The 25280-nt window shown below is 37.7% G+C and overlaps 1 protein-coding gene across 5 annotated transcripts in view; it reads left to right on the forward strand.

The window, feature by feature from the left end:
- The window catches only part of CABIN1 (calcineurin binding protein 1), a 107968-nt gene that overhangs the window by 2363 nt on the left and 80325 nt on the right, over positions 1-25280 (forward strand). For 3 of the 5 annotated variants that reach the window (XM_030285834.4, XM_030285836.4, XM_030285835.4), the window contains 23 exons: positions 4-68; positions 504-596; positions 895-1008; positions 1179-1313; positions 1577-1757; positions 2516-2645; positions 3339-3488; positions 4359-4651; positions 5195-5363; positions 5780-5916; positions 6288-6505; positions 7916-7994; positions 8235-8422; positions 9645-9794; positions 10176-10370; positions 11397-11633; positions 12877-13030; positions 13263-13378; positions 17231-17392; positions 18920-19126; positions 19511-19656; positions 22204-22465; positions 24509-24769. In XM_030285834.4, the coding sequence (XP_030141694.4) occupies positions 66-68; positions 504-596; positions 895-1008; positions 1179-1313; positions 1577-1757; positions 2516-2645; positions 3339-3488; positions 4359-4651; positions 5195-5363; positions 5780-5916; positions 6288-6505; positions 7916-7994; positions 8235-8422; positions 9645-9794; positions 10176-10370; positions 11397-11633; positions 12877-13030; positions 13263-13378; positions 17231-17392; positions 18920-19126; positions 19511-19656; positions 22204-22465; positions 24509-24769 (3780 nt within the window). In that variant the 5' untranslated portion in view covers positions 4-65. The remainder of the gene's footprint in view (positions 1-3; positions 69-503; positions 597-894; positions 1009-1178; positions 1314-1576; positions 1758-2515; positions 2646-3338; positions 3489-4358; positions 4652-5194; positions 5364-5779; positions 5917-6287; positions 6506-7915; positions 7995-8234; positions 8423-9644; positions 9795-10175; positions 10371-11396; positions 11634-12876; positions 13031-13262; positions 13379-17230; positions 17393-18919; positions 19127-19510; positions 19657-22203; positions 22466-24508; positions 24770-25280) is intronic. The other 2 variants (XM_012578115.5, XM_041719422.2) reach the window with 1 other exon arrangement.

Genomic DNA, 25280 nt, shown 5'->3' on the forward strand with positions numbered 1-25280 from the left:
CAGACCTGTTTGTGGTAGACCCCTCCTTCTGTTCCTGGAGAAAGACATTGTGAATAGTTGTGAACATGGTAAGGGTTTTTTGAGATGGCTATTGTGGTGTTTTGCTTGCAATAAAATTGGGAATTTTCCTCTTTCCCTGGGACTAAGAATAAATTGCCATAATGACAACATTGTTTTTGGAATGATTGTAGTTATTGGTAAAATTAAGAATTTGGAAAAAAGTCACTGTAATGCACATGTCTCTTTAGGAAAGCTGTTGCTTGCAGAGACACTTGAAATTTGTTTTTTTTCAGCTGATTTGGGATGGGAAATGGTTTTGATATTTGTTTATTTGCAATTAGGGATGATGAAATTAATTACAGTTCTTGTAACTTTATATAGAGATCTCTCAGTATTGTTCATGTACCAGTGAATTAAAAAAGAAGAGAAAAATCCAGTTTTCAAAGGAAACTGGGATGTCTGTTGATATCACATTTCTTGCGACGTCTCAATTGTCATTCCAGATTCGCATTGCAGCACTGAATGCCAGCTCCACCGTTGAGGATGACTATGAAGGTACCTTCAAAAGTCATAAGACACAGACTAAGGAAGCTCAGGTAAGTAATTGCACAGTTGTCTTAATGAGGTTTTGTCTTGATGGGGGTTTTGTCCACTAGTTGCAGGGATTTGTTCAAGTGTGATATTTTTTTCTCATGAAAGTTTAGTTACTCTGTCTTGAACCCTCCTTTAGCAAACTTAAACTTCACTCAGTTGAGTGATTTTAGGACAGTAACACAAATGTTCTGCTGTGTAGCAGAAAGTATTAAAAGTGTGAAACCTCTGAAATACATAATAAATGTAAGTATATTTAATAAAGTTGTCTTAATAAATACATTCTAATTATTTAAATCACAGGAAGCAGAAGCTTTTGCTTTGTACCACAAAGCTCTGGACCTTCAGAAACACGACCGGTTTGAGGAGTCTGCTAAAGCTTATCATGAGCTACTTGAGATTCGCCTTCTGCGAGAGGTCAGTGACCTTGGGAGAAGGACACTAAGAACTGTTTGCTATATTTTGTCTTACTTCAGTTCTAACTGGCTAACTAGAAATGTCAGTATTATCAATTAGCGAGTTGTTTGTTGTTCTTGTTACTTGTCTGATTCCTAATGCTCACGTTGCATTTATTTTATAATTTTTAGGCAGTCCTTTCTGGTGATGAGAAAGAAGGGCTGAAACACCCGGGTTTGATGTTAAAATATTCCACCTATAAAAACCTAGCACAACTGGCAGCACAGCGGGATGACTTAGAGACAGCCATGGAGTTCTATCTGGAGGTACAGTGCAGCTGAAATTAGACACTGGAACCTTAATGTTTGTAAAAACTTTCTAAAATACAGACAGACACATGCAGCATACATCATATCAGAGTACAGTTGGGTACTGTATTCTTTCTGATGCTATATGGGATAAAATTGGTTCACCATTCAGCCCCCAAAGCAGTTGTGATCATGCTGAAAACTAAAGCAGTGCCAGTTCCTGCAGCAAAGTGGGTAGGCACGTCTGAAATGTGGATAATATTGTTTGTTGTGCTTTCCAGGCTGTAATGCTGGACTCCACTGATGTCAACCTCTGGTATAAAATTGGTCGTGTGGCAATAAAACTGATCCGCCTACCCTTGGCCCGTCATGCTTTTGAAGAAGGGCTCAGGTGTAATCCTGATCACTGGCCTTGTTTGGATAACCTTATCACAATTTTGTATACCCTCAGTGACTACACGAGTGAGTACAATGCATGAAAAACGTCTCGGGATGTGTGGAATTTTACATACCAAGAAAAATTGTAACAATGAAATCGTATAGGTTGAAGTGTCTCTTGCATAAGCAATGCAGCAGGGTTTGGTAGAGACTGCTACATCATGGTAGAGATTTTACTGAATTATAAAGCATAATGGTTTAGATAAGTTTTAGTTACCCTAAAAATAAATGTCTGTGGTCTCACAGATCAGAGCCTCTGCAGGAAGTTCCCCTGTATAGTGTTCCTTTGCCTTTCCATACATGTTTTGGCTTTCTAGTATTTTCTTCCTGCATAGCTCTAGGATTTGGGTATAAAAATACAGTCTCTTTCATAGCCTGGTAGGATTAATTGTAGTTACAGCAGTGGATACACTGCTTGCTTCACTAGTGGAATCTGCAGTTAAGACATTTGATAACATAAAAATGGAGAATAATTGTGTTTGTTTTTTATGGTTGTAATTTCTTCTGTGCCAGAACAAGCTTGAAAGTAAGTGGAAGATGTACTGCAAACATTGTTTAAGCAAAATTAATTACATTATTTTTCTGGATATAGTACCTAGGAAGATACAACAGGCAATTTTAACTGTATGCATGTAATTATTTGACACCTTACAAAGCAAATGGACTAATTCATGTAAATGTCACATTTGGGTGGAATTCAGTGGTGTACATGAGGCCCAGAAATGGGAACTTTGAATGAACCAAAACAGCCATTGACCATTCAATTTCTGTTTCTCTGTCAGCATGTTTGTACTTCATCTGCAAAGCTCTGGAAAAAGATTGTCTGTATAGCAAAGGATTGGTTCTGAAGGAGAAGATCTTTGAGGAGCAGCCTTGCCTCCAGAAAGATTCCTTACGGATGTTCCTCAAATGGTGAATGTTGTCTTAGAGAATATGCTGCTTTTGGAATGTAAATTTTGGGTTTGGGGTTGCTCAAAAAACCTGCTGAGATCTTGTGCTTTAAGTGGTAAGAATACCTTGCTGACCTTCCTTCTGAATAATAATGTGTTGGTGCTGCTGACAGAATGTTCTTCAGGAATTTCTTTTGGAGAGAGGTAGAAAGAGGAAAAGAATCCATTTGTTGCTGCTCATTTATTTTCATACCTAGATCTCTTATAATCACCTGCCTTTGTTTTTCTAATTAGTTCCTGATCCCTACAGCATTCACTTTTGTTTTCCTAATTAAAACAATGTAATAATAACCAAAACCAAAACAACTCTCTCCCCTCCCAAGAAAACCTCACCAAAAACTCCCCATGTGTTACTGCCTTTCCTTCTGTGTGGATTTTGTAGTAAGAGCAGGTAGGAGGAAAGTGGGAAAATAGAGGCCCATAAAATTTACAGGATCTGTCTAAGTTAACTGATCATTCAGAACAAAGATTTCTGATGGTTGACACATCTATATCTGTGCCATAAAGTTGGTAACAATGTTGTGTGAATGCTTCTTTCAAGGCTGTTTTTGTTATGTTATATGATGGTATTAAATTAATCCCCTCTAGGCTTTAATAAAAAAACAAACCAGCAAACAAAAACTTTCACTTATCTCCATTTTTTATTATTTCTTAGTGACATGTCTATCCATAATGTGAATGTGAGTGCAGCTGAAACAGGAAAAATCATAAACGAAGCTCTGGAGCTACGTAAGAAAAGACAAGCGTTGCTGGTGCGTGACAGGGAGCCAGACCTCAGACTGGTGCAGCCAATTCCGTTTTTCACGTATGTCTATATTTCCTCTTTTCAAAAAGATCCTCTGAAGCGTATTCTGACAACCGTGTTGTGCTTCGAATTTCTTCAAAACACCTTTTTTTTCCTTGTAAAAACAAACCAACCCTCCCAATGTTTTCTTATTAGCTGATAGGCTAGTTCAGTGTGCTTATGGTTTTAGCATAAACCCCATAGTTATTATTTTTCAACTTTTGATTTTAAACCAGTGATGTAAAAAACAAATACGGTATCTGAGAATGATTTGGCAGCTATTCCAACGTATTACTGGATTTTTCATATATGACTAGTTTGTATGTGAATTTGAAAGCAAGTTTAGCTTTTAAAAATTGTTTTTACTATTGCGGTAATGAAAACTCAGAAAAAAAAATTGCAGTTCTTTAATTACAGGAAGATATAAGGATACTAACAAGTTGTTATATATGTCTTTATTAAGGCATAAAAGATTGGGGTTTGGTTTTTGTATTACACATACTTTTCTGGAATTTTAATGGACTCTGCATGTAGTTCATATTGCAGAGAAGTTGTTTCTACTTGTGAATATGGATGAGTTCTTTTAGTGTTGTTGATTGAATGCAGAACCTGAAAATTTTCTTTGACACTACTCTTTTTAGCTTTTGGTATAGAGTAATTTCCTCAGCAACTACTGCATGGACCTTGTGTTTTTTTAGAGATATTTTTTGAATGATGGGACAGGTTTTTGACACTCAGGTGTGTATCACTGTCCCACTGAGAAGGTGTTCTTGCTATCTCTAAGCTGTTAGAGAGAAACGATATTGAATGCTGTTAGGTTTGTAAACATAATAAAGAAAATAATATGACAAGAGCTGAAGACATTGTGATGCTGTTGTGTTTCCCTTACAGGTGGAAGTGTTTAGGAGAAGCTTTGCTTGCCATGTATCAGCACCTCACAACATGTGATCCTCCTCGACCCAGTCTGGGAAAGAGAATTGATCTCTCGGAGTACAGAGACCCAGTTCAACATTTGATGCTTTCTCCCACCTCTACTCCTGTCAGTGTTATTCAGCCAACTCCTGTCAGCACTAATCCAGTGGTGACAGTGCCAGATCCTGTATTACCTTACACTCCAACCACACCCAACTTCCCAAGTCACAGTCAGAGTTCATTGGAACCAGGAGCTACTGTAGGTGAGCAAGGTACTTCAATCTAAGATTCAAGATCACTTTCCTATTTTCCTGGGTATAAACACTTCAGATTCTTTGGGATGTGCTGTCTTTCGACTGCATGTTGGTAGAGTTGGAACCTTTTCAGCATATGTGTGACATCTGATAGAGAAAGTGAAGGAGTATCTGACCTTTTCAGGTTTTGTGCTGTTACCCCCACAATTCAGTTTTTCAGTCTTTAAGATGAGAAAAATTGTGACTCCATTCCACCAGAGATGCATATCAAACTTTTTATGCTGGGAAGGGCCTTGAGCTTCTTAGAATGAATGAGCTATTTTACAAAAAAGATGACTGTGTTATTTTTCTGCTCATGTGTCACTTTAAGAAGCTGAGAAGACCAAGCTGTCAGCTATATTTATTTGAAATCTGTAGAAGTTTTTTTTGGCACTGTCCCCAGAAGGAAACCAATGAATCTCAAGTGTTGCTGTGTAATTATTTTTTTTTAAATAAAAAAGATTACTCATTTTTTATTTGCCAAACCTGTTGGTTTTGGTTTTTTTTTCATTATGTTTTTAGGTGACATATCTGCAGGTGATAAATCTAAGAAAGGAGTGAAGCGAAGAAGAATTACAGAAGATAGTGGTGAAACAGCCAAAAGGAGATCTGCTAGAGTTCGGAACACCAAGTGTAAAAAAGAGGAGAAGGTTGACTTTCAAGAGCTGCTGGTGAAGTTCCTTCCTTCCAGGTACTGTACAGCAACAGCTTTAATCATGAGATAATCATAGAGAGAAAGCTCTTTGGGATTTTTTTTTAATTGATATCCCCCATCCTTAAAACTGCTAGTCCCCATGTTATTTTTTGAAGCAGATGTGGTGCATTATCTTCTGATAAATGTAATAAGATTGCTGAATAAAAATTGAAAAATAACCAGCTTTTACTACTCTTAAAATGAATTAGTGGACTATGCACATATCAAAATGCATAAGATAAAGTAATCTTGATTTGGACGAAAGGAACTGGATGCAAATCTCTGAATTTGCTTCAGTAATATATTCTCACTGTTAAAATTTGCACAGTGTTTCATATTTAGGTTTCACCTAGTAATGAAAGAAAGAATGAGGACTTTGTTGATATTATGGTTTTTGCCTCCCTTTCACACAGATTAAGGAAATTAGACCCTGAGGAAGAGGAGGACCCTTTCAATAACTATGAGGTGCAATCAGAGGTCAAAGAGGAGAATTCTCAGCATGTTGGACCACATAGAATGTCATTTGATTCTACAACATTTATGGAATCTGGTAGGTATTGCATTATAACCCCTGTTCTTGTTTTTGCCATATAGTATGCTTTATTTTCTGTATTTTTCTGTCATGCCTAGAAGATACAGAAGTGTATGCTGTTTTGAAAAGTATAATTTTATGGTATAGAAGTATCTCAGTTGGTACTAATTTTTTAAGTTTTTGGGAGTTGCTCAATCATGGTATGCAGGAGCCCTGTTGTGTGGAATTTCCCATTCAAACAGATTGGAATACAGCAACTGAATTCTGCACATGCGCAGTGCAGATGAACTGCTGTGATATAAGCGCACAAAACCCTGTTGAAAATTGTTTCAAGTTATGATCTGCCTCAACCTTACACATGCAGGCCTTTGTGTTTATCTGCTTTCTAGAAAAACAGGATGTTCATGAATTCCTGCTGGATAACCTGAACAATGGTGGGATCTTGGAGCTGATGATGAGATATCTGAAAGTCATTAGCCAAAAGTTCCTGGTGAAGTGGCCTCCTGGCTTGTGTGAGGTGGTCCTCAGTATCTATAACAGCTGGAGAAAGCACAGCAGTAGCCTTCCCAACCCACTCCTGAGGGACTCAAGTAATCAACACATCAAGGTAATTTCAACACCTTTCCTTATTCCATCTTTGCTGTTGGCTTGGGGTCAGGGTGCTCGAAGTACCCAACTGAAATCCAGCAGACACAGGTTTGGCTCAGCTCTGCTTGTCCCAGCTGTGGTAGCTGTCCTAAACTTGGGTGCAGTGCAGCTCCTGGAGCTGTTCCTGAGCTGAGCAGACCTGGGTGATGCTACCTGCAACTCTGACCTGTATATAATGGGTGTTTATGCACACATACACCCGTAGAGATGTAATAGATGCAGATATATTTTACCCCTTTATTCTGTTGTTGCTCTTTCTTCCCCCCCCCCTGCCCCCCCCACTTTTCTTCTGGTATGACAGAGTTTTGTTTTGTCATCAGGTCAGTACAGGGGCTGCTCTGTTCTCACTGGCTGATTGAGGGTCAGCATTGGTGCTTTAAACAGGGTAAATACTATGTAGTTTTAATATAACCTGAATTTTACAGTAAAAGAACCCAAACAACAAACCAAACCAAAGCCACCTCCTCAGCATCACCATTTTACTGCCTTTATAAATCTGGAATTTCCTGAAAGCAAATAGAAAAAAATAGTAAGTTCTTTACATTATTTTTAAACCAGCTTAATGATGGAAGATGGTATTTCTTGAATTATAAAATCAGTTCTGATACTTCTTGACCTCTGAGCCAGCCTGTTTTATCTTTTTAATGTTAGCAGTTTGTATTGATTTGGAAAGTTATTTGCCTTTGGTATGACTTCAGTTGGAAAATTTTTTTCCGATCAAGTATTTTTACTTCTTTGCAAATGAAATATTAATTATGAAAATTGCTGTGTTCCATTGATGTAATTTACAAAACAAACAAAAGTGCCTCTATGTAGCAGATGTTAAATTTTTATACATCCTGTGACTTATTTATGTATATATTTCACGTATATACGTGCCCTTTTTTAAACAAATGTAAATATATTTATAAATGTATTCCCTTGGTTCTCATTATTACTGCATAACTTCTTAAATTTTGTCTTATTTTTCAAATGTCAGGGCTACTGCTGTATTCTGGAATTATGCTTTTGGCATGATTTGGCAGTTTAATGTAGTTTTATTTCAGCCAGATAAAAAAGTAAGGATGACAATTTTTTCTAACGTCAAGCAATGCTGTTCTGACCTTCTTTCATGAGCTGAGATTTTTCTTTATTAATGGTTCTAAGTATTGTTTGGTTTTGTACCTGTTGATTTGTCAAGAGTATTATACACCTTTCAGGCAGAAGAAGTACTTAGACCTTGGGAATAGAAATCCCAAGAGGACAAGATGAAGGCTTTCTTTGAAGTAAATTGCAAATTTAGTGATTTTTTTTTTTTTTTAATTTATGCTTCTTTTAATGTATTTCTTTCTGTGAATACTCTTTTGATATCTCCTTACTTTTTCTGAAGGATATGATGTTAATGAGCCTTTCTTGCATGGAGCTGCAATTAGATCAGTGGCTACTGACAAAAGGGAAGAGTTCTACAGGTGAGAACTTGATGTAATTTTCTTCAGACTCTGAAAACACTGGGGGCATATGAAGAAATGTTTCTAGGAATTCACTTGGTTTTGGCACTATTTTTTCTTAATATCTTCCAAATGTGTGTTTTATTGGGGAATCAGTTGTTTGCTTTCAGGTAGATCAGTACCTTTGAGATTCTGTTATGTGGGACTCCTTCCATGGGATGCCAGTAACTTAATGATAAAATGTAATTAATTGACTTGCAGTTTCTCCACGAAATTGTCCTGCTGCCTCTGTGAATGGCAAGTTTGGTCCTGACTTCCCAGGAACTCATTTTCTGGGAGACCTGTTGCAGCTGTCGTTTGCGTCCTCACAGCGAGATTTGTTTGAGGAGGGCTGGATGGAGTTTGTCACTCGGGTCTATTGGCTGAAGGCTCGATTTCTGGCACTGCAGGTTGGCTTCACTTTTGGTTTAACAAATACAGCTTTTCCCAAATTCAAGTCAAAATTGTTCAGATGCAGCTGATTTAGGAATCTCAGCTCTTTTAAGCATGTGGATAAAATCAGCTTAAAGCACAGTGATTTAGTTTTACTTTTAAATATAATTAACTTCCCCTGAGGGTTGAGGTGGAATTGAAGTAGGAGGTCTCACATGCTAAGCAACTATTCACATATGTTTAATATGTAAGTCTTTGTTTAAATTAACTCAGCTTAAAAAAATTATTTGTACTAAAGTTAATTGGAATAGTGTTGTGGAGCTGCAGAACATAAGATTTTTGAGGGCCTGGACTCGTGTCAAAGTCTCAGGAAGTCCAAAATGCAGATTTTAACTGAAGCAGACACTGTTTTATTACTGTTTCCTCTGCTTTTTCGAGGTGGCATTGTTCTGCTTTTGAAGACTTTTAATTTAATATGCAAATTTTGAAGCAGAAGGTTTTAGACCTATCACTAAGGGAATAATTTGAAAGAAATGTTATTTGATCCCAGTCTTTTTCTTCCCCTCTAAGTGTTGCTTCCCCAGGACATCAAAGAGGGTTTTTTAATGCAATAATTATGTTTAAATCAATTGTCAACTAGTTATGTGAGTCAGTTTCATAAGTGTGAATTAACTTGTTCCTTCCCCCTTTTTTTCCCCTGCATCTAAGGATTCCTTTCTAATAGAGTTATTTAGGAAAAATGAGAGTTCCTATACAACTAGTGGCATTCTTTTCCTTGTGATATGCAGAGTTGTATTTTGCCTGTGCATGCCTTCCTGACCTCTCAATTTCAGTAACTACTTTGCACAGAGCAACTAGAATCCATTCATTTTGCAGAATATACAAATGTTTCTTTACTCAGTGTTTTAATTTGCACAAATGGAAGAGTTATTTCTGTTAGTTTACTCTGCCTTTTTAAAGGAAAGGAGTTTTAGCACTCCAGACCAATCATACAAATTTATGCAGGCTGAATTATATTTTCTGATTTATCTGTTATTGAAATAATTAGTAAAATATTTAAAATATTTTTGCTTTAATTTGAGCTATTCAGTTGAATTTGTAATTTTTGAGGACATGCAGTAATCACACAGGCAGTGCCTGCATTAAATTTAAACATTTCTATGAGTTTTGGAGACTCTTTCTGCAGTGAGAACTGTAGGATTTTTTGGTTAAATGTTTTTCTCTGTACTGTTTCTCTAGGGAGACATGGAACAGGCCCTTGAGAACTATGATATCTGCACTGAGATGCTGCAGAACTGCACTAGCACACAAGCTAAAGCTGGCAATGAGTGTAGCATTGTCATACGGTTGCCTAATCTGCACGTTGATTCTGTGGTCTCTTTAGAAGAGGTAAGAGTTCATTTGCAGGTGTGTGTTCCCTGTTCCATCCCTCCCACTCCACCTCTCCCAGTTTCAGATGTCACCTATGAGTTAGTTCTTTTGTGATAGAAGTGTACTGTATCTCAGAGTGAGGGTTTTGTTTTGTTTGAAGATTATGTCAAGGCTACCCTCTCTTTTTCAAAACTACAGTTTTTGTATCTGTTGGTCCTTGTACATCTTTAGATTGCTTTTATAAAAAAAAAAATCTTAAAGCAGCTGCATGCATTAAAACAGCAGTAGTTCATTGAATCAGTGTTTTCTTTTCTTAAACATTTATAGCTGGGAGAAGCATCAGTAGTCAAATATAAGTGAAAACAAAAGTTAAGATTATATCATTTGTGATGTTTGCAGATTGAAAAGAACCTAAAATCTCTGGAGAGGTGCCAGTCTTTGGAAGAGATCCAGCGACTGTATGAGGCAGGGGACTACAATGCAGTGGTGCATCTGCTCCGGCCAACCTTGAGCTTTAATGGCTACGGCAGAGCCAAACACCTGGAGTTTGTCACATCCATTCCAGAGAGACCAGCTCAGCTGCTTCTCCTCCAGGTTTGCTTTGTTTCTTACAAAATCTGGTCTGGTAAGGAATTAATACTCATTCCTGAAAACAGGAGGGAAGGATTTCTGGAGTGGGTGTTAACAGTTATGAGTCGTATTTACAAAGCAAAACATGGAACCAAATCTGTAAATGCTCTGAAGATCTCAGCTTTATCGACATCATTAGCAATGTGCCAGCTCTTGCTGACTGAGAATGTGGCTAAAGGTACAAGATGTTGAGGCCTCCATGGAATGAACAGAAGCTTGAATAACTTCCTGAGTTATTTCATGGATGAATTCATGCTGCTGTTGAGTATATGGTGACTTAGAACCATTTTGAAACTCGTTTATCTAGCATATGAATGATTTTTATGCTGTAAAGTCTCACTCCTGCATGAATGAGAAACTGTTGATACATGCAATATAATTGCTGTAAAGTTAATCCATTTGACACTGAAAAATAAGTGTATAATAAGTGTATAAATTAGCTCAGCTGAGTATATTAGGTTATTTGGGGGAAAAAAAAGTTTGCACAAAAAAACCTGATGGTCTTTTAACTGGACTGAACCAAGTCCTACATTTTCCGTGCTGTCAGGTGACCCAGCTGTTTCAGAGTAGAAAGAAGCAGAAGTTGCTGTTACACTGGCCTTAGAGTTGCTACTTTGTTATTGATGAAGTAATAAAATGGTAGCACGAGATCATCAAGATCCAAACCTCGTTTCTTGTAAGGGCTCTATTGAGCTGTAGATCATTAGAATTACAGACCTACAGCCATCCCTATTTTCTTTCCTGGCATGTCTTATTAAAGCAGAAAGATGTGATAATTTTTTTGTATTTAGGTCCTACTTGAGTATTTGTTGTCCAGGATCCATGTACCTCCTATTGTCCTTTTAATGTTGCATTTAAAGATGTTGTTTCATTTCATTGAAGTAATCACATTAACTGAATATAGTGTTTTGCTTTGCCCTGCTGTGCATTCATGTTTAAAATAAACTCTTCATTGTTATAATAGATCTTTTTCGTATTTACATTCCCTAGGACTCCCTGCTCAAACTGAAAGACTACAAGCAATGCTTTGAATGCTCAGATGTTGCCTTGAATGAAGCAATTCAGCAGATGATCAATATGACAGCAGCCTCTGCTAAAGAGGAGTGGGTTGCTACGGTAACACAGCTGCTCACAGGAATAGATACTTCATTATCATCAGTTAACAGCATCTTGAAAGACTCCTCTGTCACACCAAGCCTGGTTCGCTTAACAAACAACCTGATCCAGGTAAGCCATGGCCTGGCACCAGGGGAGATGTGCTGTGTGCTGCAGAATTCAAGGCATGATGCAGTAGCTGTGTGAATTCCCACCCACTCATAGTGATGCCTTTGGTTACATCCCTGTTACATTTTTGGGGAAGATGGGTATCACCATATTGTGTGAGCATTGTCACAGTCTGCAGTGTGGCAGACCTGCACTGAGCACACACCTGTGTTAGAACCAGTACCTTTAGACACCAAGCTGCCTAAATCAGTCAAAATATGGTGGTAAGATAACCCAACACTGGGGTTTTAGGCTATTTGAAATGGTGATAATGTGAAGATTGAGCTGCTTGGGTGAAGTTTCTAAGTTATGGCTCTGATCTTGCCTGGATGTGCTTCAGGCTGGAGGGCAAGGTCCCATAAGCCTTACAGGTAGGGTTGAATTGCTTGCAAATGCTGGCCAAAGTAGGTGTTTTTCTAGTAAAAACAGAAAGGATGATCTGAACAGAGCAGGGGAAAAGTAAAATGTGAACTGCTTCTAGAATTATGAATACAACTAATTTTAGCCTTTTACAGAAGGTACTTTCAAACCTCAAAACTGAATGAATGTTTTCAGCCCAGGTAACAAATGGCAGATTTACAAATGGCAGTTCTGTTAAGAAGCAGGTGTAGTTAATGTCAAAATTCAATGTGCTTGCAATTCTCAAATCTCTATTTACTTCTGTAAAAGCCAAGGACCCTTCACTACTTATGAAATCATACTCTTATTATGTAAAATTGTATGTTTTATAGAATGTAATGGAATTCTGGAGAATAGAGTGTTCAGGCACATCATTTTTATAGCATCTTTAATGATTATAGTTGGCCTTTTAACAGTTGTTGTAAGACTAGTTCTAGAATTCAGGAATTTTTTTAAGTTCCTCTTCATCTGGGTTGTAGGGAAATTTCTTGTACAATAATGAGGCCTAGTAATGCTAAGAATTGGTGCTGTGTATTTCCTTACTATGAATTGCTCATATAGCATATAAACAGAGACACATCTAGGTGGAAAATGGGGGTGCAAGAGGAATGTCAGAGTAGGGCAAACAGTCTGCTATCCTTCCCCTACTGATTGATTTATCTCTAGCCTTTTTTCAGCCGCTTGTGAGAAGCTGAGACTCAACTTCAGATTATTTCCTTGGGGTAAAATGTGGGATTGTTTGGGGAGGATTCACACCTGACCTTTGTCTTGCATCACTTTGTCTGTATAATGTCTGTTTCTTTATTAGATCATAGACTGCAGCATGGCTGTCCAGGAAGAACCGAAAGAGCCATATGTGTCCTCAGTGCTTCCATGGATCATCCTGCACAGGATCATCCAGCATGAGGAAGATGCTTTTCGATCCCTTTGCTGCCAGCAGCAGCAGAACCAGGGAGAAGAAGGTGGATTATTTCTTCACTTTTATATATTGGACCTGAGCTCTTTACCATCTAGCTCAGGAAAATATATGTAATAAAATATTTGTTTGTTGTCTTACCTTGCTGGCTGAAGGGAGTAGAGGGCTATGCAAGCATCACTTTCCATCAGAGAGGAAGCTGCTTGCCAGCTGAAGCCTTGACTCAGATTTAACTCAGTTCCATGCTGCTTTAATATTTACCGATTTCTTTCTTCCAGTGAGTCCTGATACCCCTATGTTGCCTTCTTCACTTATGCTGCTGAACACAGCTCATGAGTATTTGGGAAGGAGATCCTGGTGCTGCAATTCAGATGGTGCTCTGCTCAAGTTCTATGTAAGTATTGGCATTGTGGAATAACTGAGATTGATTCTGATTGGTCTTTGAAAGTCATCTGGCCAAGCCACATCTCGAAGCAGGGAACAAAGTTCAAAGTTAGATTGTTTATTGCCTTATCTTCATGTTAAACATACACTTTTAGATCCACTTTCCATCTTCTCCCAGACAAACATATGAAAGTTTCAGTCAGTTTAATCTGAATAGCAAAGGCTTGTTATTGTTACCCCCTTTTCTATTGGTCTGGTTCTGTCATACTCCCCGTTGTTCTCTAGACTTGCCTCACTGAAAAGAATTGTTTTATTCTTTCTCCTTTGTTTTGCTTCTTGCACTAGTGTTTTATTTTGTTCATGGGATTTGAAAGGGAGATAGGAATAACCAAACAGTTGGATAGTACTGTACATAATTTAGAAGCTAAAAAAAACTGTTGTGTTACATCTTTAAAATTACTGCTATAATAACACAGTGGGATTCCATATTCATCTTGTCTCAGTGATTCTAAATAAGTTGCTCACTTCACAGAACTGAATTTGTCAAGTGTTAGGTAGGGTTTGCACATTTTCAGTGTACATAAATACTGTTTATCATGTAAAAAGAACGTATTTAAACTTTCAGCCAAGAAAAATCAATTTTGAACAGCTTGGTTGTTTGTTTCTTCCAAATCATAGAGTAAAGATTTGCAGCCCACCATCTATCCACAGTTACACAACTGGAATGCTTCTGATTGCACCCACATCCTGTGGTGTAATCTGGATTTGCACTGAAGCTGTGATGCATTTAATTGTTCTGTGATTCATAAATTTGTCTTGTTTGATTGTAGCTACCTTGATTTTGTACCACAGTCTGAAAAAAATAGCAATTCTATTGTTTTCAATGTTATTAACTAAATATTATTTTAAATACACATACACAGTTCATCTGTTGAACAATGATAAGAATGAAGAATTACTTTAACCCTCCATTTTCCCATGTCTTAAGGCTGTTCTTTTCTCTGTTGTTCAGATGGGTGTGTTGCATCTCATCTCATGTGCTCCGGGAATGGGTGTCTGGGCAGTAATACTGTAGCATTATTAGATTAAAGGATTTACCCACTTAAACGTCTTTACACCCATTCATGGTTGATCTTTTCAAGATTATTCCTTGAGGTCTCATTGCTACACCAGAAAAGAAATTTCCCATGGTAAACTAGAATATTTCTTTGTGTTTGCTCATTTTCTCTTAGCTCAGAAAGCCAAGTGTTTCCCTGAGCAGAGCACTGACAGCCTGGGACAGCCTGGCTGCTGGCAAATCCCAGATAATGTGATGCCATGGCATCCACTGGGGTTTGCTCTACAGGGACATTTCAGTGGTACTTTGCAGATTCAGTTTGACTTCACTGAGGTTTATTACCTTCAGCCAAGAGAAAATCATGATTACTTCTGCATAGAGCTATTCAGGAATCTCCTAATTTCCCTTCTCAGCACTTCCTGGAGCTTATTAGCCACAGATCAGTGCCAGACCCCATCTATCTCTGAATTTGAGCAGTGGCATGTCCAGGACAGTAATTTAGACAGCTGGGAAGGATGGCACAGAGAGCCTGAGGGGTTCTGCAGGAGTCAGCTCACCCTGGCAGGGCTGGAGTGAATGAGCAGCGTTTGAACTGAGGCTGATTCAGGGTAGAACTATCAGATTATCTCTATGTCCTGCTCTCCTCAGCCTCCCTGGTGTTAGGAGCAAAATGCTGATACACCTGAGCTGCCCCTGCAGGGACTCCAGAGGGCTTATTAGCTCAGGCCCTGTGCTTCATGAAAATAGATGGGCTGCTCCCAGGCTCCAGCTTGCCCACAGATGTCGTGCTCTGAAGTAACGAGTCTGAATTGTGCCTGAAAAATGTGCCTGTACCCACAGCCTGGGGAGTCACAGAGTATGGGCTGGGAACCTGGGAAAGTACAGATGACTGAGAGCTGCCAATGCATTTACAGTGAGATCTTTGCAAATGTCATTGGGTACTTTAAACAAAATGTTCCATTTTCACCTACAGAATTGGCAGCTTCTTAAACAAAAATATAATATAGTATTATTAAAGACAAGAATTTGGTTTTCAGAAACTAGAGGGTGTAGGGATAGCGAAAGACAAAGGTAAAATGGGATGAACTATTTGAAGAGAAAGGCAGCTTCAAGAATGTGAAAAGTGTGTTTCATAGATTATTGTTGAATGGTCACCTTCTGTAGGTGAACTGTCTGCTCGAGGACCTTATATTGCTTGTGGATGAATGTGCTGTGCAAGAGAAGGTGTTAATATTAATTAAGGCCTTTAGCAATACTCTGAATTATTAGGAACATTTCTGGATTTCTGCCAAGAACTTGAAAGTTGAATAATAACACAGGAGATTGTTTTGAATGCTGTTCAAGTGAGAATTCTGTTACTGCTGTTAGATGTGCTTTTGTTTGTAGCAGTAGGAATACAAGGCTTTTGTTACAGTATTCTCTGATGCTGACTGTTTTTTTCAGCTTTTTTAGCTACCCTTTCTGTAAATTTCAAATGTTGATCACCAATTCATGCAGGGAAAGTGCTGGCAATAAGGTGGCTGCTGGGACTCAGTATGAATGAGTCTGCTGTGACTCCAGATGTCATTGAAATGCTTTCTAAGAATTGTCTTTGCTTTTCTTTTTCAGGGGTTTGGCTCTTAATAAACAGTACCTTGATCTTAGCACAGATATTTTAATCAGAAGACAATCAGAATCTTCTATTTAATTCCAGCTCTTATAAATGAGCTTCTTACATGTAGAAAGTCAGATTTTTGCCTTGTAGTGCAGTGTTTGTATTGACAGGAAAGCCCATCATGATGAGAAGCTTCATGTAGGATCTTGCATAAGTAATTGAGTTTGCAGTCCTAGATGTTGAAAAATGATAAATGGTCACAAATAAGCATTTATTTTTTTAATTGAGATCTATAGTGGAACACATTGAAATTGAATCTTAAACCTCAGTGGTTGTGTGGGTCTTGTTTGGGTTACAAAATAAATATCCAGAATACCCCTACACAGGTTATTCTTGGTGAGCATATTTTTATTGACCTTGAAATGTCTTCTTGGAATGTGTTCCTTTTTGGTTTGTTTTTTATGGAAGCTTAGTGAAAATTTTCAGAGAGTTACCTTTCTTCTTTTGGCATTCAGCTGCTGTTTTTATAATGAATGTCCTAAAGTATCAGCATCTTCCAAAATATTCTACTGATGGGTGCTTTCTCTTGTAGTGTTGAAGGTAAAGATAGCAACTTGCTACAGTGTTTAGTAATTTGGGATCAATCCAGCCACTTTCCTTGGTGTGTAGCCATCTGTGTAATACTGTTCATACTGTTCAATTCTATAGTCCTTTTAGCCAGATTTTCATTAACTCTCTCTCTCCTTTTGCTGCCAAGTCCTCTCCATCTTGCTTTTTTCATGCAGAGGAAATTGCTGGTTGTGAGTTAGGGCAGAAATTCTTCTGTACCTTTTCTTTATTCACAACATTGATGGACTGTACTTCACAGTTATATTCACAGAAGCAGCTTGCTGTGTAGGGGAGAACTTTGAATGATTTTAAGTCTGAAACATGAAGCTGATATTTAACCTCACTGATTAAAGATAAGTATTTGTGAATTAATACAGGAAGAAAAATAAAAGCACTTCAATGCTGCTGCAGTGCCATTGGAATGACTTGTGTGAGACCAGTTTACAGAATTACACGAGTAATATTTGGTTGTTATTGGGGAAAAATCCATGTAAAAATCCCTTAAAATTTCTTAAAGCTGTTTTCATCATCTGCCTTTAGCAGCTCACTGGGCAATTCATTGTGATCTGCAGGTGACCTTGTCCTTGATGCTTGGCTTGCAGGTTCAGGTACTTCAGAAAGAACTTGCAGCTTCCACTTCTGAAGACACTCATCCATACAAAGAAGAGCTGGAAACAGCCTTGGAACAATGTTTTTATTGTTTATATGGTTTTCCTAGCAAAAAAAGCAAAGCAAGGTACCTAGAAGAACATTCAGTACAGCAGGTAAGTTATGTGTTATCCAATGTCAGTGGAATATCCTGAAGTGATGAAAGATGCACTCTTGTTTTTTTCTAACGCACTTTGATATAATTTGGAGAAAGACTACTTTTATTTCCTTGTAAATTTTATGTATTTTACACATTGTAGAGAATAAAATAAAAGTTTTAGTATTTTTTAATTAATTTTTAAAATTAAATATAACAAGTCAAATATTTTATATGCTAGTTTTATCCATAGTAGTCTGCCATTCTGAAAGTATTGAGAAATTGATTTTATTAAGCTATCACTTTCCTATTTTCAGCTGAGAAGAAGTTCAAGGTTGAGGAAAATTTAGAGAGGAAAAGTCAGCTTGAGAGAAGAAAGTTTTAGCGGCCAGCCTTGCAGTTTATGAAAGTGAAAAATATCACTGTTTAAAGTTTGCAAGTACATTATATTATCACTTATTTTGACATCTCTGATGGTAAATACCTGATAGCTGTTTATGAGAAATGTGAAATTCAGTTGAATTTGGGAGAAGGGTGATTACAGAGTGCATCTGGAAGAGGGTGGTAATATTATGGGAGGAAGAGAAAAATACAGGGCAGCAATACAATGTCCTCCCTGAGAAACATCACTGATTTTGTTCAGAAATCCCAGACTATTTTCCACTTACCAAATGCAAGGGGTCATAGAATTATCAATCAAAACCATTTTCATAGAAGCAAAATGATTGTCTGGTTCTGTTGAACAAATCTTTTAAAATACACAAATACTCTTACATTACTATTCATTGAATTTTTGGAAATTTTGTATGTTATATGTACATCGTATAGAGTGAAGATAATGAGAGAAAGGGGATAAGTAAGAAAAAGAAATATAATGAGATTACTCTCTGCAACTTCCCTGCTTTTGAATGCAGAGCAAAATTTACTGTAAGGGTAAAGTGAGCAATAAAAGGAGAAAAACTTAGGCTAGCAGAAGAGAACTCTCGATTATTTTGGGTATTTTTACTGCTTTCAAGAAAGAAGAGTGAAGAGAAAATGGGGAGTAAATTCTGGAAGTAACTTTCTGAAGAGATTTCAAAGATTTTTGGGGCTCAGAATTTTCCCATTTCATTGACTCTGATTAATGAAATCTGAATCATTAAAATAATTCAAATTTTATTAACTCTTCTTACTTGGCTCTGAAATGGAAGGGGCAGAGTTCTTCTCCATATTTTACCCATTATCTTAGTGTCACATAGAATGTTTACAATTGATCCTTGCTTATAAACAATTTTTCTGAGCAAGTCTTCTAAGCAAGTAGAATGAATTTATTTCACTAAGTAACAGCAATATCTTTGTCTGTTAAATCAATGAGCAGTATATTGTATTTGTGAGCAGCATAAATTAATAGCGCATTAGGTCTGTTCTGGGGAGGTTTAGTTTGGTTCCTGCTAGAGCAATGTGTACACTCCTATGAACTAGAAAAGCTATAGAAAACCATCATCAGTAGACTTGAATTTAGAATTTGAAGTATTTTTCCCCCCCTCTTATCTACCTCCCTCTTCAGGTTGATCTGACATGGGAAGATGCTTTGTTCATGTTTGAGTATTTTAAGCCTAAAACTCTTCCAGAATTTGATAGTTACAAAACCAGTACTGTGTCTGCTGATTTGGCCAACCTTCTGAAGAAAACTGCCACAATTGTTCCTCGCACTGACAAGCCTATGCTGAGCCTGGAGACTGTATCTGCCTATATTGAAGGAACATGCAGCAAGGTATAATTAATTGTTATTTTAAAAAATTAAATTGAGGGGAGTAAAAATTGGCGTTACTGTTTTTATGTTGACTTTGAGATTATTAGTGGGATGATTTATTCCTTGATGTTGGGTTTCCTTGGGTAATTGCATTTAAATAAAATAAGAATGATCCCACCAAAGCTTTTAGTCTTTGAATGGTAAAATATAATCAGGATGAGATGTTCATTAGTGTTTGTAAGTGCTCTGTGTATCTGGGAAATGCTTTCAATGGCTTTATATTCAAAACCTTCATATTGTGTGATGAAAACCTTCATATTGTGTGATGATTGTGCTACTTCCTCTACAAGGAAGAAGCAAATGTGCAGCTCATTTAATATAAACCCTTGCCTTTTTGATTATCAGGCACCATCTCTCCCCGAGGGTGCAGACTATTCTCCACCAGTGGTGACTGAGCTGTATTATCTTCTGGCAGATTATCATTTCAAGAACAAAGAACAGTCCAAGGCCATTAAATTTTACATGCACGACATTTGTATTTGTCCAAACAGGTCAGTATTTTTGAATCCTGCTGCATGTCCTTCATTCTTCTCACTTCTTTCAGCACTGAAAAGCAGACAGCTGGTTTCAGAAATGAAAAAAAAAGCCCAAATAATCAAACCCCCCACCTGCAATCCATTATCACAGGTCCATAATTAAGGGCATCTCTTAACCCAGCAGAGAGGACAAAACCTAAAACACATGGTTAAATATTTGATTGCTTTGAAATTAAAACCAAAAAATGAAAGGGGGGGTGAAGCTAAATTGAAATAAAGATTAACTGTGAAGAATGAGCTGTTTGTACCTTTTGTTCTTTGCTTTGGCATGTTCATGCATGATAAGGAGTGAAAAATATTATAATTTGCTAAGTGATGATAGCTATAGCACAAATGGCATCCTTTAGTGCATTAATTGCTTAAGCTGACCTCTTCCTAAAAGTGTTGATTTTGCTGCTAGAGAACTACACAGGGAATACAAATAAAGTATTGAAGTGATATTTAAACAAAACCACCTTGTTTCTTGGTATATTTACAACTCACTGAAATACCATCAAGATTAAGCTCTCTCATCTTAAAAATAAAGCATGTACTGAATATCTGTCTTCTAAATTACATTAAATAACCTTTAAATTTACTGATTAAATATAGAGTTTGCATATTAGGTGTTATCATTTTAATTCTCCTTGAAGTTGATAGATCAGGGTCAGTAATTTGATAGATTTGAGACAAGAAGATTGTTTCTAAATCCAGTCGTGTAATGGAGACAAAAGGGAGGTGAAGGCACAGAGCAATTTTAGATGTGAAATCTTCAGAGGAAATAGCTGTAGTTTAATGTTATTGCATGTTCTAGTATGGGACTTGTGACTAGCAAATGCCTAAAACTTTTGTTTAAAGGCAGATAAAGAAATTACCACTATCACCCCCTTACCCATTTTTCTGCAGTTTTGATGTTCTAAAACTTAAATTAAAAAATAAATGAATGGAGTGCATTTTTACTTTAATATGTGGGGTTTTTTTTGCTCAGAATATGCCTTATGTGGTAGTATAATATTTTTGCCCCAGTCAAATTGGTTGGTACTTGTCTGTACTACAGTTCCTGTTTCATGCCCCTCAGGAATCTGACTATTGAGGTCACTTGACCTAGAAATGGGTTTTCAGTTGGAATCAGAAGAAATTGCAGGCAAAAATATGAGAACATTATGGTTGTTGCCTTGGTGCTAAAATCATGGTAAAATTGAAAAACCCCAGAGCAGAGGAAACCTGGTGTTAACCCTGGTGTTAGTGAGGTTGTGGCCTATGGAAACCAGCCTTCAGACTATATTGTCAACAAACACAGGGCTGGACCCTCAACAGTCCTTCAGGCAGAAATTACAGTTTTGGTTCATCAGGATTTTCCTACTTGAATGCAATTTTGGCTTTATGATTTTTATGCTGGGAAATGATGATGATTTTTCGAAGTTGAGTCCAACAGTACAAGGTGTCATAATGTCTGCTGGCCTACAGGGTGACAACATTTTGACAAGGCTGCATGGTTACTGAGAAAAAACAATGGGAGTGCTGCCATTAGAAATATAGATATCCTGGCTTTGCATGGCAAATAAACCTGGATTTTTCATCAGTTTTCCATGTGTGACAGTTACTGGGGGCAGTGCTTTGTTAGGAAATCACTTTAATAAAATCAGTATGATTTAGGCTGTACAGCTTATGTTCCATTCTGAGGACAGGAGGAAGTGCAGAAATCTGTTTTGTATGATGAAAGGAGGAAAAAGTTGTAGATACAAGAAGATAAATCTTGTCTATGCCTTCAGTGTAATGTTCAGGGGGGATTTGTTCATGGGTTGTAAGAGCCTGAGATGAGAGATGTGGGACTCCAGGCAGCTCTTCAAATGTTTATTGTGTAGAAGATGTTACAGCAGTCTTGAGTAGTGGGTAACAGAGCTACACCTACAGCTGCCAGCGCCAGCTGCAGACAAGCCTGAAGCTGCTTTAGTTCTGGTTACAATGCATTATGTATTTTTCTTTGCTGAGCATCTTAATACATAACAACCAATCAGCATCATATACAACACCTTTACTATTACCTACAGCTTATCATAACTACTGTCATTACCATATTATGGTCATTACTATCCAATCACCTGAGTTAGTATGTTACTGTTTAAGCTTAAAGTTGTTTTTCAGTTTTCTTGCAGTGGAAAATCCTTAGACCTTTTTTCTACTTGCCACATTGGCATATTTGTTTGCCTATGGTATCTTTCTGCTTTTCCTAAGACCTATTTCTGCTTGGTAAAAACATCTTTTTTGTTTGTGGTCAACATATCCTTTGCTCTAGTCATAAAACCTCCTTTCAACTCGACTTAACCTTTGCTTTCTTAGTTGTCCAGCAATGGCTCAGCAATTCTCAATTTAGACATCTATTATTCTTTTATATCAAAACTTGCTTCCATCTCTGTTCTGTTCTCAGGTTCTACATTCAGAGAGCTTTCTGCCAAGCACACATATCTGTGTAACTTTCTTGTCAAACTTTCATCTTTCCCAACAATGTTCCTGCCTGCACAGGTTTGACTCCTGGGCTGGGATGGCTCTGGCTCGAGCGAGCCGCATTCAGGACAAGTTGAACTCCAATGAACTGAAGAGTGATGGCCCCATCTGGAAGCACTCTACCCCTGTCCTGAACTGCTTCAAGCGGGCCCTGGAGATAGACAGCTCCAACCTCTCCCTGTGGATCGAGTACGGCACCATTTCCTATGCCCTGCATTCCTTCGCATCCCGACAGCTTAAGCAGTGGAAAACAGAACTTCCCCCTGAAGTTGTGAAGCAGGTGGGATCTAACAGAGAGAGTATAAAATTTTAAATATTTGAAACTAGCTTTTCTAACATAGTAAATATTTAAATTAAGTATATGCATGCTATATTCTACATATGAGACTGTATGGTTACTTAGTAGTGTTGGAAATTCCAATATTCATGTAATATGGTGGTATCAAGCAGCTTTTTCCTTTCTTTTTCCTGTGTAAAAAATCAGTTTGAGCCTAATCTTTGAATTGTCTTTTGAAGATGACACAAAATTATTGTAACCTTCTGGAAAATATATTTACCTTTCCTTTCTGTAAATGTCATACAATGTTTCCAGGAAAAGGTGAAATGCATAAATATTGAAATAGTGAGGAGATCAGAAATTACTCTGATATCTGTGTCCACATGTAATCTCTTATATCTAAAGAACTCTCCCCTTTTTCTGTGGTTTTGGGCCATTTACCTAAACGAAAGATCAAAATGAGAAGATTGATAGAATTTCCATTGAAAACATTGTTATAAATTCATTATCTCTTTCTGTATAAGGGAGGTGAAAAAGATTATTAAGAAGTTTATTGCTGAACCAAAATGAACAATTCTAAATACACTGTGACAGTGATAAGAGTTGCTTGGAAAAATGGGAACTCCAGTGAACTCCATTTCTGATTTAGCTATTCCAATTTCCAAATGTTACCTAGTCTGCAGCTGGAAGCACAGTGGAAAAAAGGAAGTGCTGGTGCTCTGCTGTAATTTGTAAAACTTTCAGTGTTTGAACAAGAGAGATCAGTGCTGGGAGCACCCTTTGCTTCTGGGAGAAGTATTGACAGGAGGTGGTGAGTGTCACATCTGAGCTGCCTCCAGCACTGCATTAACACTGCACTTCCCACAGGCACATCCTTGCCTGAGAACAAAGCTGATGTCAGCCTGTATCAAAAGGGAACAAATAGTTTATTAAAGAATATGTTTGAAATAACAATAGCGATTTCTTCTGGAGGGTTATTGCATCCAACAGCTCCAAAGTGAGCTCCTCAGAAAATGAAGTTACTACATTTTTTGTCTTTGCCCTATCAGAAGTTTGGTCTTATGGTCTTGCAGCCTCTTGGCAATGAGGGATTTGTTGAAAAATTCCAGGGATAGTGCTGGAATTACTTCATATTATCAGATAAAAGGAGCAATACAGAGCAGCCATCTGAAGTTGAGGATTAAATGAGAACGTTTGTTTAGGACTACTTAAGTCTTCATTTTTTCAAGTGAATATATTAAAAATGCATAATTTAGTAAGAAAAGCTCTATTATACTAAAAGATAAATTGAAACAATTTCATCTCACTTCCACAGATATATCTCTTCAGGTATGTGTTTCTCATACATAAAAGCCTTATTATTCTCTTCTTCTTACAAAATGTTTAGGAAAGGAAAGGTTATGTTTTAGTTCTTGGTTATAGCCACACAGCTTAAATTTATAAACTTCATTTTCAAAGAGAGAAAATTACATTGATGCATCTTTTGACCTAATTTTTTTTACATGAATTTATTGGCATTTAACTTTAATTTATGCTGCTGGTTTTAATATTTTTTGATGGGGTGGGGAGAATATTCATCTCAAAATTAAATACATTGCAAGCAAGATGAAACACTTTTCTTCACAAACGGGAGTGGTCCATAGTGGCTTTAGCAGACTTCAGTTGCAGAACAAAGCAAATAATTTTTTTCTTTGAAGAGTTAAGATAATTACAGCTGCGAAAGAGCGGTAGGATTTCTGTAGACATGAATATTGGGTTGTTATTTTTCAGATTTATATTTATATAGATATAAATACATATAGATATAATAAATATTTCTTCTGTCTTGCTATTTTGTTCTGGTTGTTTGTGCCAGCAGTTACCAGCGTGAACGCAAACCTATCCGTAAACACATTTGGTGGGCTGTTGGGATGTATTTGATCACTTTTACATGTTTTAGGTTGGAAGTGTTTAAAGGCTGTGCCGTGTTCATGTGCTTGTACACGTTTTTGGGGTTTGCCACGTGAGCTGCAGTGACCTGGTGTGCTGTGTTGTGCCCCGTGGCAGATGGAGGAGCGCAGGGACAGCATGCTGGAGACAGCCAAGCTGTGCTTCACGTCGGCGGCGCGCTGCGAGGGCGACGGCGACGAGGAGGAGTGGCTCATTCACTACATGCTGGGCAAGATAGCCGAGAAGCAGAAGCAGCCTCCTGTGGTGTACCTGCTGCACTACAAACAGGCAGGCCATTACCTGCACGAGGAGGCTGCTCGCTACCCTAAGAAGATTCACTACCACAACCCACCAGAACTTGCCATGGAAGCGTTGGAGGTAAAAGAATGTTGGATGTGTAGGCTCTAAGTCTTCTTCTCTACAGGTTGTTAGGCACTTGTAGATGGTGTTCTGTGTTGGGGAATGTTTGCAAGACACACTTGGAGAGTGAAATGGAGCCTGGTTTCATTTCAAAGGCAGTTTGGACAGGTGGGTAGCAATTCCACTTCTGAATTTTGCTGCACACAGTTCATTGGTTTTTATAAAAATCAAACCCTTGATAGGATTCACAGGCATCTCGTTCCTATGGAGGCACAAGTTCATGCATGAAGTGGGACCTTTGCTTTCACTGGGTGGTCTGGTAAAAACAGTGGCTCTACAACATACCCAGTGGTCACTTGGCCCGCAGCGAGGCCACTTCTGCTTTCTTTGTTGTGTTCCATAGGTTATGGTTATAAAATTTGTACAGTGTTCAGATTTTGTAATTTAAAAGCACCTTTCAAAGGCAGGGAAAGTTCAGTTCAGGTAAGTTTAGGTGACAGGTAGCTAACTCCTGCAGATTCTGTGGAGA

The sequence above is a fragment of the Taeniopygia guttata genome, chromosome 15, assembly GCF_048771995.1.
Source record: "Taeniopygia guttata chromosome 15, bTaeGut7.mat, whole genome shotgun sequence".
Classification (NCBI taxonomy): Eukaryota; Metazoa; Chordata; class Aves; order Passeriformes; family Estrildidae; genus Taeniopygia; species Taeniopygia guttata.